This window comes from Chiroxiphia lanceolata, chromosome 5 (assembly GCF_009829145.1).
Source record: "Chiroxiphia lanceolata isolate bChiLan1 chromosome 5, bChiLan1.pri, whole genome shotgun sequence".
Taxonomy (NCBI): domain Eukaryota; kingdom Metazoa; phylum Chordata; class Aves; order Passeriformes; family Pipridae; genus Chiroxiphia; species Chiroxiphia lanceolata.
This window is the reverse complement of record NC_045641.1, coordinates 15469356-15482005: the sequence shown is the minus strand read 5'-3', so window position 1 is coordinate 15482005 and position 12650 is coordinate 15469356. Positions and strand designations below refer to the sequence as shown.

Sequence of the window (12650 nt, the reverse complement as noted above, 5' to 3'; positions counted from 1 at the left end):
TGACATGGGATGATGGGAGAGTAAAATAAAAATTTATTACCCTTTCTGAGCACTTAATACTGTCTACATACCTACACTGAAGAAATGGAACAGAAATTTGGTTATTTTAAATTTTCCACAGACTAAAATGTTCAGAAGTCTTTTGCAAGAAAGATCTTGTATGTGGAAGGGAGATGAGAGAAGAAACTAAGTTGCATCTAGTGTAGTTTAGATAATTCTGTAACTGGGGGAAGGATAATAAACTCATTATCCGTTTAATGAGCTTCTCATTAAACTCTCTGAAGAGTTCTGAGATCACAACAGGACAGTAACATCTGGCAGAGGCATATTTTTAAGTGGGAGGGATCCACAAAGAAGAAATTTCTTTGAGACTGAAGGTAGGTTCAAAGAGTAACTGCAGGCCAGTACCATATCTATGGGAGTCAACAGAATTGAACCTTAAAGGAAAATGATTTTACTGAAAACTGGACTGATATATAGATTGTATTAAGGATGATCATGCAGTAGAAATCCTTGTGGAGACACTTAGCTTTCCCACTATAGTGTAGTGTGATTTGCTACCAGGAGGAGTTCCCAAAGCTTGCAACAACTTGATGTTTTAACAAAAGTTCAGTGGAAGGACTACAAATGATGCTGGACAGGCTCCTGCTACTCTGCAAAAGTTGACAAATATTCCTGAGAAACAACTGGGGAGAAAAGGAACTGAATTTATGCCAATGCTTTGGTAACACTAGATCAAAAATTTCAATTTTTGCAAGAAGCAGCAGGTTGGAGGTTAATTGCCAAGTTCTGAACCAGACACCTCAGCTGATACGACCAGTTCTGAAGAAGAAGAAAAAGCCAGAAAAGTCGATGGGTTAGATTTTCAGATAACGTGGCTAATGCAGATGCCAAATGCCACATATATGGAAAACTGCTACTGGAGAGATCATGTACAAAGGTGATTAAAGGTGATAGTTACTTGCGAATGACAAGCAATTTAATATGCATGTACATAATTTTAATGGGATGATCTGAAGATGAAACAACTAATCCTAATGAAAAACAACTGAAATAGCTATCTAACCATCCACAGAAAATTCTTTGCACTATAGAATTTACAAATTATTTTTTTACTGGTCTGTAGAACTAACAACTGCAAAACCAGATAGTAAATAAATAGCTACAACAATTAGCTGTTTTGCAAGCTCATAAATAAAACATTAACAGTACGATTATTTACGCAGCCCTACTGCCTTATTTTGTAAACATTAGTTCTTTCTCTGTGTCTATAAATAAAATCAAATCTATTCAGGTAGTTATTCGGCTAAATCATCTAAGCCACATCACTTTCCTATATAAATTCATGGAGGTATTATACTGTCAAGATCTTGATCTCAAGATTCTAAGCCAAGATCTTATCTGCCAACATAAGGCAACATTATCCTTCTTAAGAAACTTCTATAACACAAGAAGGGCTTTACTTTCAGAAGTTAGATGAGGTGTTGCATAACACAGCACCACTGCTCCCCAATGGTGACTGCTGTACTACTGCCTTAAAAGTACTGCTACCAGCTGGGAATTGTTGGCACAGAGAGACCTTGAAGATTTTGTTGACGGTTTGGAAATTCTGAGATTAGAGGAACTATGTATGCCTAAAAAAACTTAGATTTTGTAACTTTTTTGGACAGATTCTTGCATTTTCTGTGAGGCAATAACTCCATGCTCTAAAAGACAGAAAAGAAACATGACAGAATGATCTCAAAAATTTTCTTTCATTATGATTTCTGCTAAGATCAACCAGATCACTTCTATTTCTTTTTAAACAGCGATGAAATTCTGCATAATACTAGCATGTGGTCTTCAAACCTACTCAACAACACAAGTTAATCACGTTCGACTGAATAAACAACTGTAAATACCTTTTTCAATGTTTTGCATCATGTAACTGTCAGGTTTTTATATGCTTTTATATGACAGTAAGAAGTTTCTGCAAAGTACCTGTGGTGATGCTTACCTGGCTACATGATTAATTACAGGAGCAAAGTTTGTTGGTCCATAAAGCTGTACAGATTTTAGACTCCTGTAATATGCCTCCATTACACCATCAATTCCATGGCAGTATGGATTTTGAGGGTTTCCATTCTAATGAAAATAAGAGATGATTAATCACTGAAAGTAACTATGAAGTAAAAATTATGTAGGCTAATGAATACTACCCAGTGTATATTCTTAAAAGGCAAAGACCTAAGCATTCTAGGATCTATTCAAAGAGTTCACTACAAATGCCCAGTGTAAGTGCCACGCCTGCTTGTGAGTGCTAACTGTCTAGGGAAGGTGGTTCTAGCAGCCTCATGTTACATGCAGTCTGAATCACTGGGACTGGTTCCTAGACATAAATAGCATCTTAAGTGTAATTAAACACTCTTGCATACGCACAACATTAACAGGCATTTTCCTGTGTGGATTTAAGGTATGAATTACAGGTCAGATGTAAAACTAGAATCATGTTTAGGAGCACAGTTCAGGCTCAGTGATTTCTTATTTAAAAATGTGAATAAGTAGAAATGGTAGCCAGACCCTAATGTTCATACACTATGAGAATGTAAGGTAAACTATAAATTCCTCATTGTTTTGGTACAATATTTCTGCACTGGAAAAATTATTTTTGACCTAGTATAAGCAGAAGAAGAAAAGAATTTTCTCATTAAGAGCCCACAGAATGGCTGTACTGTAAATTCTTAGGGTAGGCATTTTACTATCGATCTCCATAATGACTATATAATGAGGATACCTATTTACAGGTGTCAATACAAACATGTAAGCTACATTCCAGATTTATGACCCATGCCAGGCTAGACAATTGATCTATGTAAGGCTTCAAAATCTTTCAAATCACCTTACTCTCCTTCAAGTGCCAACATCTCACTGGTTTAGTGTGCCAGTATCTCAGTCTGAGGTAGAGTGTACCTGCCTCAGAATCTACAAAACCAAAGCAAGTTTTTCATGGAATTGGTCTAGAACATTAAAAGAGAGAGCTGAAAACACTGCTTAGCATTACATTGGTGATACCTATATATCCTATATCTTTTACATATGGAGGAAGGAAATATATATATATTATATATATTGCGTATGCATATATAATATGTATGTGGTGCTTTTTCCTCTGTAAAAGCACCACAACGGCACATAAATTGACTAAATTAATTTTAGAAACACCCTTAGAACTGAAATATGTATCAATATGTTTGAACTTGCTACACAAAGTTCAAAAAGTCTGTGATTTAAATGAGTATCTGCAATTGCACCTGTTTTAAATTCCTATGTGGAAAACCATTCCTTGAGGTAAGATATGGCATTGTTTTCTAGCACAGGCTGACAGAAGAAATATACACCTACAGTCACCAATCTTCTGCCATGTCTTTGCTGCTATCTTATGAAAACTCACCTGATACACCTACATTTGCTGTAATTCTGACAACTTTGTCCTACTCTGAGAAGAACAAAAACCTTCAAATAAGCAAGTAGATAAAATATCCACACTAATCACAAGTATCAGTTATACCAGATCAATCTTTCTGGCAAATCCTGGTAGATTTTAGGTTTGTAATTTAACTGACATATGGATCAATCTCAGATTTGTTCTTGTCACCTTAGCTAATAGTCCACTTAGCTATCCCTATGTCTCTAAACTAGCAGCCTGTCAAAGATAAAGAGATGACAGAAAATAAGACAGAACAATAACAACAATAATGAAATATTATCTTGGCTCATGATTTGTTCGCTTCTTAAGATAGATTAGCTTCAATCTGAAGTCTTTCGAGTGTCTGTTTCTCATGCTGCTACAGCTGAAGTTAAAGATAATTACTTTTCTTTATTGCCATTTTTGGCCTACAGGGAGTTCTTGACTCTGGATTTCTCTCAGTAACTTCACTATGATGAAAAATTCTGAAACAACTGCCTAGAGTTAGCACAGAATAATTATCACAATCTCTGTTCTTTACTTGTCCAGTGACTGCTCAAGAGTACAGCCTTAACTCCCAAAAATTTGTTGTAGTAAAGAAATTCTAACAATATATAAATATTTATTTACTTACCAGTGCAAATTCATGTGATACTCTTCCATCAGGAGGCAGTCTAGCTCCAAAACCTAGAGCTGGGAACATTTTATCACTATCATAGTCCTGAATTATTTCACCTACAGCCTTCAGTGCCATGCCATAAGCATTCAGCTGATAGGGATTCATGTAGTGCAGTGAAGTCGGCTGTGAAGGGTTACCTGTTGAAGTAAGGATCAGATTTACTTTTAAACTGAATCCCTTCAGAATTTTCTCTCTTAAAAAAGGTAAGTTGTATCAGGTAAAAATGCAGTTTTCTGAATACATTTTAATAGTAGTAGTTTTTCAGTAGTTCTGAACACATTTTAACAGTAATAGCTGTGTTTCAGCATTGAAAGGGCAGCAAGAAACTTGTAGATTTGTGTCATTTATAACATGATATACACTTTTAAGATGAAATTTACAAAAGTATTATGACATTCTGAAAGCAGCTTTGGAAGAGGATCACAATTTATCTCTGCTTCACCCCACTTCAGCCTCACTCCACCTGAAACTCTTTTCTTTTGCCCATCTCAATGGCATCTTATAAGTTTTCTCTCAGTAGTTATAAATAAACCAAAAAATAATAATCAGAAAGTACACTTGCAAACAGTTCCTACTCATTCAATTTTATATGTAGCTTTTCCAACTTCTATATATTTTATTTGCCCAGCTTTTCTAGATGGGAATTGGCCTCTAGTCTATTGCTCAGCAAAATGGAATCCTGAGTCCAGGTGGTGCCAGCTGAATACTGATACAGACACAAATACACACATAAGTACACTTAAAACTGATGACAGCACAAGATGTTTACAAGATATACAAGATGTTTATTTTTATTCTTACCATTTGAGGCTGTGAAATCAATAGCAACTGTGAAATTGATTTGGGTTCTGTAGAAAAAGCAAACACAAGTCTTATTAATAGTTGTACTATTATGTAGGAAAATAAACAAGAGATGGTAACATCATTTGTGGACAAACTATAGGTCACTGACTTTCTAATACAGGAAATAAACACTGAAAGTACTCTTATATAAGGTTCTAGCCAAGGGTTACCAAACACTATTTTATTAACACACTGAAAACAGTTACTTGACTCCATCCTTCCTTTTTTAATTTTTTATGAAAATTTCTAAATCACTAATAAGATAATTAACTTCCATAAGATTTAACTCATGTGCACTCAGATTAAACATCAACAATCTGACACATGTCCTTGCAGTAGTGGTTTCACTGTTCAAATAACTTGATGTGCCCAGAGAAAATACTATTTATTTCACTGAAAGCTGTGTATGAAAAAAGATTCACATAGAATCACCTTATTATACCGATCAAGGCTAACACAAATTAAGTTGTATTATGGGTGGACTGTCTCCAAAATTAAGCAAAAGCCTACCAATGTCCACAGTATCAAGAAGAGTCCTTGGAACACTGGAATCCCGAAATATGTCTCAAAATGCTGTGACCTCAATATGGACTTCAACAACAACAAAAAATAAAGCCAGTGAAAACTGCTTCAGTCTCTGAAAAGTTCAGAGGCCTGAGCTTTATGAGGGAAGTTTTCTGCTAGTACTTCTGCATCCTACTTTATGCAGTTTCACAAAAAAAAAATTTTAATGGCATGACAAGTCAGATTTTGTTTTATATGTACTCACATGTCAGACCCCGTGGCTTCCTAATCACAATGTCCTTCTGCACTGTCAGTTAGACGTAAGGAGAAAGATTTAGGAAGCGCATGTCAACTAGTTTTCTACCACAATCAATATACTGTGCAGGAAAGTTGTCTTCCTCAGGTAAGAAGAATTTAGGAAAAACAACAAAAAAGTCTCGTATAACATAATAATAACTATAATAATTAAGAACTATAGTTATTAATACAACTATTATTATCATAACACTAATAAAAACTATTCCTAAATTTATGCTTAGAGTCATGATTGGCATTGCCAAGAAAAACTGCTTTTGGGCTATAATCTCCCTGTACTTAAATTTTAAGAGCTTCAGTGTGGTGCAGTGTTTGAAGAGTAAAACAAGACTACTCCAAGCACTACATGTCAGGTACATCAAGTACAGAAATCCTTCAGCATGCTGAAGAATGTGTCACTGTGAATTTAGTTGGTATAGAAAGACATGATCTACTTCATCAGTGGACAGGTCATTTTACCCTATATTCCACAAGAAATGAAGAAAGTATCTTAAAAGGAACAGTATTCCTCACCTCACAACCACAGAGCAACCATTTTGTTTGGGTTTTTTTGAGAGAGCAAAGTGAAACCTATCGTCTTTCAATAGCAGTTCCATCAGCACTGATATGTATAAGGGAACAAATTAAGCTTGAATGTAGCTTTGGACTAGGCTTGATAGCATTTGTAACGATTACGAGTTTTTAAACAGTACATTGGAAAGAAACATGGATTTTCTCCTGTGGCTTCAGAACGACAACCAGCTGGTCTGTAAGCAGGAGGGAGCAGTTGAAGGTTTGAGGATCACTTACTGTGCAGAACTCTGCAACAGGGCTAATGGAGTAACTCACACTATCAAGAGGCTCCATTCTCCCCATGGCATTTAAGTCCCTAGCAACAGTTACTTTATAATTTCCCCTTTGCAGATGCTTGTTTGGCCAAATGCCGTATCAACATACAGAAGATTTTTCAGATGAAGTCTCCATCAGATCTTTCTCTTACATAGTCTTATTGCTCCCTAATATTCTCCAAGAAATACATGGCAAAGCCTCCAAAATACAAAGCTATGGTAGCCCTTGCTGTGTGACCGTTTCTCATGCCAGGTCTCTTCTGAACATCAAATATGCATCCCATTATGTTATATGGTGTACTCTCTGGATTAAACAGCTGTCATGAAAGGAGTTCTGAGTTTCCATTTTGACCATCAATGATTCAAGACAGTTCAGTTAAAAATGTATGTCCAAAGCCTTTTGAATCCAAAAGGTGTGGGTATTCATTTCCAAAAACCTGGATGAAGGTAAGGCTTTTAACATGATGGGAGGAAAATACTTTCTCTTATCTTCCACTACGCTGGGACAGAAGACATGACAATATTTTTGAGCTGCAAAAAGATTCAGCTCCTGAATTTTATTGATTTACAAATGCCCAGTTCGCTTATTATTCTCGTAAGTCAAAAAGGCCAGAAACTTCTGCACAGAAATATCTTTTCTGTTCACTAAATCTTGGAGCTTTGTGGTTCCTGGTGTCTCTTTCTCTTCCAGGTAAAAAAAAGAGCAGACTATAAATTAGGTTTGACAGTCATTCCTTAAATTCAACTGCATTTCTTTTCAAGGTTGTATCCCTTACATTCCTGAGCTTATTCATACATTTGGAGGTGTTTTGATAGGAATATGTTATTAACTGCTAAGTGGCAGGAGAAATATGATTTTGAAATATACATTATTTTTATCACAATGTACCTATTTTAAATGTGGGAAGGTCACTGTAGCAAAATACGTGATTAAGTATCAAAATGTAAGGAAAGCCTGCTATTAAGATGGCACCACTTGATGTAATATTCAGATGCAAAAGAAACATTCACCTCTTTCCCACCATACTGCTATAAAATCGAGTCTTATGTAGTAAAACAAAATAAGAATTTATGGACAAACTTCTATTTCATTCTCCAAAGTTCTTTAAGAAAACAACTGTCATATTGATGATATTGATAATGGAATATCCCAATTAAAGAGATGCAGACTTGAAACATAAATGAAATCAATACTGTACTCCCAATTTGTTACAATTAAAGCTGTCAAGATTTCCACTAAATCAGTATTAATTCCAGACACCTCAAATCAATTACAATAAAAGTTCTGAACATGAAGTGTTTCATAAGCATCCATTTATGTAAGAGCAAATATTGTGTCTATTGCAGAATCAGTGTTTTCTAAATAAATGGAAGAAAAACAGGGAACTAAAAAAACAATTTTGGAGGATATACTTGATGGGAAAACAGACTGATTAATGACAAAATCTTCTCTTCCCTCTTCCTTCAAAATCTGTCAACTGGACTGCAACTGATACACAGTAACATTAAATCAGACAAACAAAAAAAGGGAGAAGCCAAGAAAATAACTCTGACTCTGAGTCTCCTTGTCATGTTTACATAACTGCATATACTGCAGAAAGAAAGGTAAGATTTTATATAAGTATTTCTATAGTTTTCACTGCGATGTACATAGAAATAATAGTATGAATCACCAAAGAAGATTCTGTATAAGATAAATAAATGATAAGTATTACTGCTCATACTTTTAAACACAGAGCATTCTACTGAATCATATTCATTTTTTGTAAAAAGAGTGGAAAAAAGCTTAAGTGGAATTTCTCTGGCTGATCAGTCTTTATCAATACCAATTCCAACATTGTAAGTGAGGTTCCACAAAGTCAGTAGCTATCTACAGGTTCTATGTAGGAAAGTACAGCCTCTAAAATGAGGAAACAATACTCCTTACAGATACCACTTAGAGCGATCATATGTGAAGTACATAAAAAAATTATTAGTGAACTATAATGAGACTGTGAAAACAAGAAAGGTTTGATGCCAATCACATACCCGCCTTTAATATAGTCAAGGAATGAAACTTCTGTTTCAATTAGGAAGGAAAGCAATGTCACCTGAAAGCAAACAAAAGAGAGTCAGACATGAATTATTGTGTGTTTCCCAGTTGAACAAGTAGAGACATAAGCACAATGTTTTCGGAGTTCTGTCCTTAAGATGTAATTTCCTACAGTGTTAGGGGAAGAAAGAAGATTAAAAAAGATATTAAATAATTTCAATAGGTAGTTCTTGAAAGGGAAGAGACAAACTGGGAAGTCTACTACAGTTGCCTTTTTGGTTTTTTTTTTTAATAAGGAAAGGTAAGCAATGGAAGATTGTATTCCAGAGCAGGCTACCACATACATATTTTCTGATCACTGTGTACTACATCTACAAATGAATACTAGAGGCTAAATGAAAATGCACCTATTTTATGAGCACTTCAACACTGTTTAAAGAACTCAATTACAATCATTTATGTAATTACTCATCTCGCATTAAAAGTGGCATTGAGTATTGATGCAAGCCAAGGATGCAAAAATCTAGTAAATTACACACATATATGAAACATATAAAAAAATAAGTTTTTATATATATATATATATATAAATACAAAGATAAGAAATTTCTTCAGTTACAGCATTTATCACTCAGAAATTATATAGATTCAAAACACAGAAATTCATCTAAAGGTGTTGCTGGCATTTTCAGCAATTGAGTCACAGAAGTGTAAACTCTAGTGGAAAAGATCCATCATTTAAAATCTTCATATCCTGTGCAGTATTTACGAAACAAAAAATTCAAATTATTTTAATTTTATTTACAGAGTGACACAAAACTCTCTCACAGTGTAAGTCCAGCAGGCAAGCAATGAAAACTGCTTAAGTAACTACTCAAAGGAAATCCACTGATAATGATACAAGGAATAGAAATGAGATGGAAGTTTGTCACCAAATTTGATTTACCTCCACATGCAGCAAAATATAAACATTTAAAATACTTCTATGTTGTAAACTTAGACTCAGAATGAGATTCTGTCTTCTATCCTACTTCCTTTGTCACAGGTCCTCTCTGATTTTTAGGGACTAGCAAAGTTTAAAATGCTCTAGTTGAGAACAGAAGACCATGACAAAGTTTGACCAGGCTATCAGTAACACAGACTTGCATATAAGACTGAAATTTCTACGCATTTTCCCACTGGACACAGTAATATTAACAGTTCATCTGTTCTTACAGCTGGTCATCTTGTTCCTAATTAATTTAAGCAAATGTTTTCAGTGTATCTGATGTTAAAAGGTAAAAAATGGAAAGAAAACAACTCCCAAAGTGGCCAAAGGGTTTACTTCCAAATAGAAAATGACTACCAACGTGTCATGTTTTATCCAGTGAATTTTTAAGTTTATTACTAGGCTTTACTTGAAACTAATCCTGCATTCTGAAACATTTACCCTTACTATGCAATTTGTCTGTCTCAATTTAAAATGACCCCATAAATAATAACAAATTGAGATGTGTACTGTATGTAAAGCAGCAGTAAGATAGCAGTCAGTAATCTATATCCACTTTAAGCTCTCCTTAGTAGTTCACTTCCTATTAGTGAGAATGACAGTCTTGGTACCTGGCCTGAAAATTTAGAAATCTGTGGGATGAAGAATATCTTGGGTGAATAACGAGGAGAAGAAAAACACAACTGCAGGCAAACACGAAAGGAAGTGACCATTTGGAGAAGCATAAGGGAAGCCTGAAGGACTAGTAGAAGTAAGGGCAAATGAGGACAAAAATCACTTGATAAAGAAAAAGACCAACAGAAGAGAACACTGGTAGAGAAGGACAAAGGAAAGAAAATTGTTAACAATTGTTTATTGGAAATTTTTATGCAATCAGAAGAAAAGAATAACAAGATTTTGTCTGTTCAAACATGGGTAAAATATGTTCTTTCAAATAGAAACAGATACATGTGAAGATGTTAAAATATCTTAAATCAAAATTAACTGAAAAATTGAACATGAAATAACGTTTTTTTGCTCTTTTGTATCCTAAGCCAGATTTCATACCTACAATTTTGAGTACACTTTTAGCGTTGGTTGAAAATAATCACTTTACATAAGTTTTTAACTCACTAATTTAGCATAATAGAACTTTATTTTAACATGATAGGTTTTAGTAAAAGGAATATGCTAAAAAAAACGAATTAGATACTGCATGGTAAATTTTAATGGGCAAGCTGTTTCTGCCTATTTTTTACAATTTAAAGCAGAGATGGAAAATCAAGTATTTATTTTCCTACTGATGAACAGATCTACACAAGAATGCAAGAATGTCAAAACATTCCTTCAAGGCTATGGTTCTGTGCAGAAGTAGCCCTACTGACTTCAGTGGAACTATTCATGTGGAAGAAACCCACATGCTGGATGTGTTTTCAAAAAACATATATCTGATTAGGTTTTTCAATATACAAATCTTCAATTTTTATCTTCTTTTTTTTTTTTTGTAAATTATGTTCTGAATATCACAGATACCAGGAAGTGGAAGATGAGAAAGTGCTGAAGGGAAATATTTGCTTTGCTAGCAAATGGTTCATAAACATGAGAACAGAACATGCAATACAACCAAAAGGACAATAAACTCTCAGCCCAAACAATACTAACAGATCTTTCAACATATATTTAAAAAAAAACCTGTTGCCATAAGCAACTTAAGAGCACATGTGGACACATTTTTTATCAGACTCTTCAAATTAAAAAAAACCCTGAAAATAAATGCTGTGTACCAGTTAATAGTTATTGTGGCCTTCACAAAAGGTTCTATTCTAATCCTGTTGCACTACAAGTCAGCTACACTGTTTCAAGCAAAAAGAAAAGCATCCAGTAGAATATATAAATAAAATATATTTACTTACTGTTCCAGAATTAACATACTTTTTCTTTTTTCCTTTTTTCTTTGGATTTATTACCTAGAAACACAGATACAAACATCAAAGCAGTGGGATCTAACATAAAGATAAGTGTTTACAATATTTTCAAAGCAGAACGTAGTCTATTTTCAGTGGATTCTCAGTTTATTTACATAAGATTGCATTACCTATGCATCTAGATGCTGGGATATATGCATGTTGAAAAACAGCAAATTTATCTTCATGGTACCTGTCAGGTAAGTCCGTGCTGGTGTTCACATTTGACAAATAAGGGACTGGGGCAACAGCGGTGAGAACGTTCATTATATCTGAGTGCTCAAACACTTTGAATTTTCACAAGATTCTGCATTTTTCTGCATTCCTGATTCCAGGGTTTCAGTGTCCTGTGTCACTACTTTGTCATTTCACAATGCACCTCTTCACAATCCAGTTAATCTATTTCCATCTTCTCATCAGTATTTATCTGAGAAACATGTGAGCTGTTCTACTCCCAGTTTCTGTATCTGATGCAATGACAGATCTGTTGACAGGAAGAGCCACTGGGGGCACAGATCATACTGTGTCACAAGTAATTTCATGAAAATGGCAAAGACCACCATCTGACTGTGGAGTTGTGGGGGCTCAATGCACTCCCCATACACAAGAATCTTCATAGAACTGGACTGCAAAGCATTAAACAGTTTTCTTGAATGTCTGGAACCTACACTTATAAAATTTCTCATTGTAGCCAACAATAAAAATTGTATTCCTTATGAGTACCTACCCATTCAAAGGCAAGTCTCAGACAATTTCATTACATATACATTAAAATGTACTCCTGCATTTTTCAGAAATGCACATGGAATTAGAAGCAAAACATTATTTTGGTAATTAGGTCGCTCAACTGTATAACTAGGAAACTTAAATCCTTGTGGCTTACTGCCAAGTTTTACTGTAAACTACTCGCAGATGTTCTGCAAATGATAAGGAATTAGAACATTCCCCATTGAAATGTTAGTCACTTATCTGCTGTAAAATACTTAAACTATTTTGCCTGAAAATGGAAAAAATAGAAATACATGTCTTCCAAAAATTCTCACCTCTTAACCAAAATGAAATTACATTTAAAGA

General features: G+C 34.6%; 1 protein-coding gene across 2 annotated transcripts in view; it reads right to left on the bottom strand.

Moving 5' to 3' along the window:
- The window catches only part of CPNE8 (copine 8), a 110629-nt gene that overhangs the window by 42079 nt on the left and 55900 nt on the right, over nucleotides 1–12650 (bottom strand). For both annotated transcript variants that reach the window (XM_032688406.1, XM_032688404.1), the window contains exons 12-16: nucleotides 11526–11579; nucleotides 8642–8703; nucleotides 4926–4972; nucleotides 4080–4261; nucleotides 1997–2124 (exon numbers count right to left, since the gene is read on the bottom strand). In XM_032688406.1, coding sequence (XP_032544297.1) covers nucleotides 1997–2124; nucleotides 4080–4261; nucleotides 4926–4972; nucleotides 8642–8703; nucleotides 11526–11579 — 473 coding nt within the window. The remainder of the gene's footprint in view (nucleotides 1–1996; nucleotides 2125–4079; nucleotides 4262–4925; nucleotides 4973–8641; nucleotides 8704–11525; nucleotides 11580–12650) is intronic.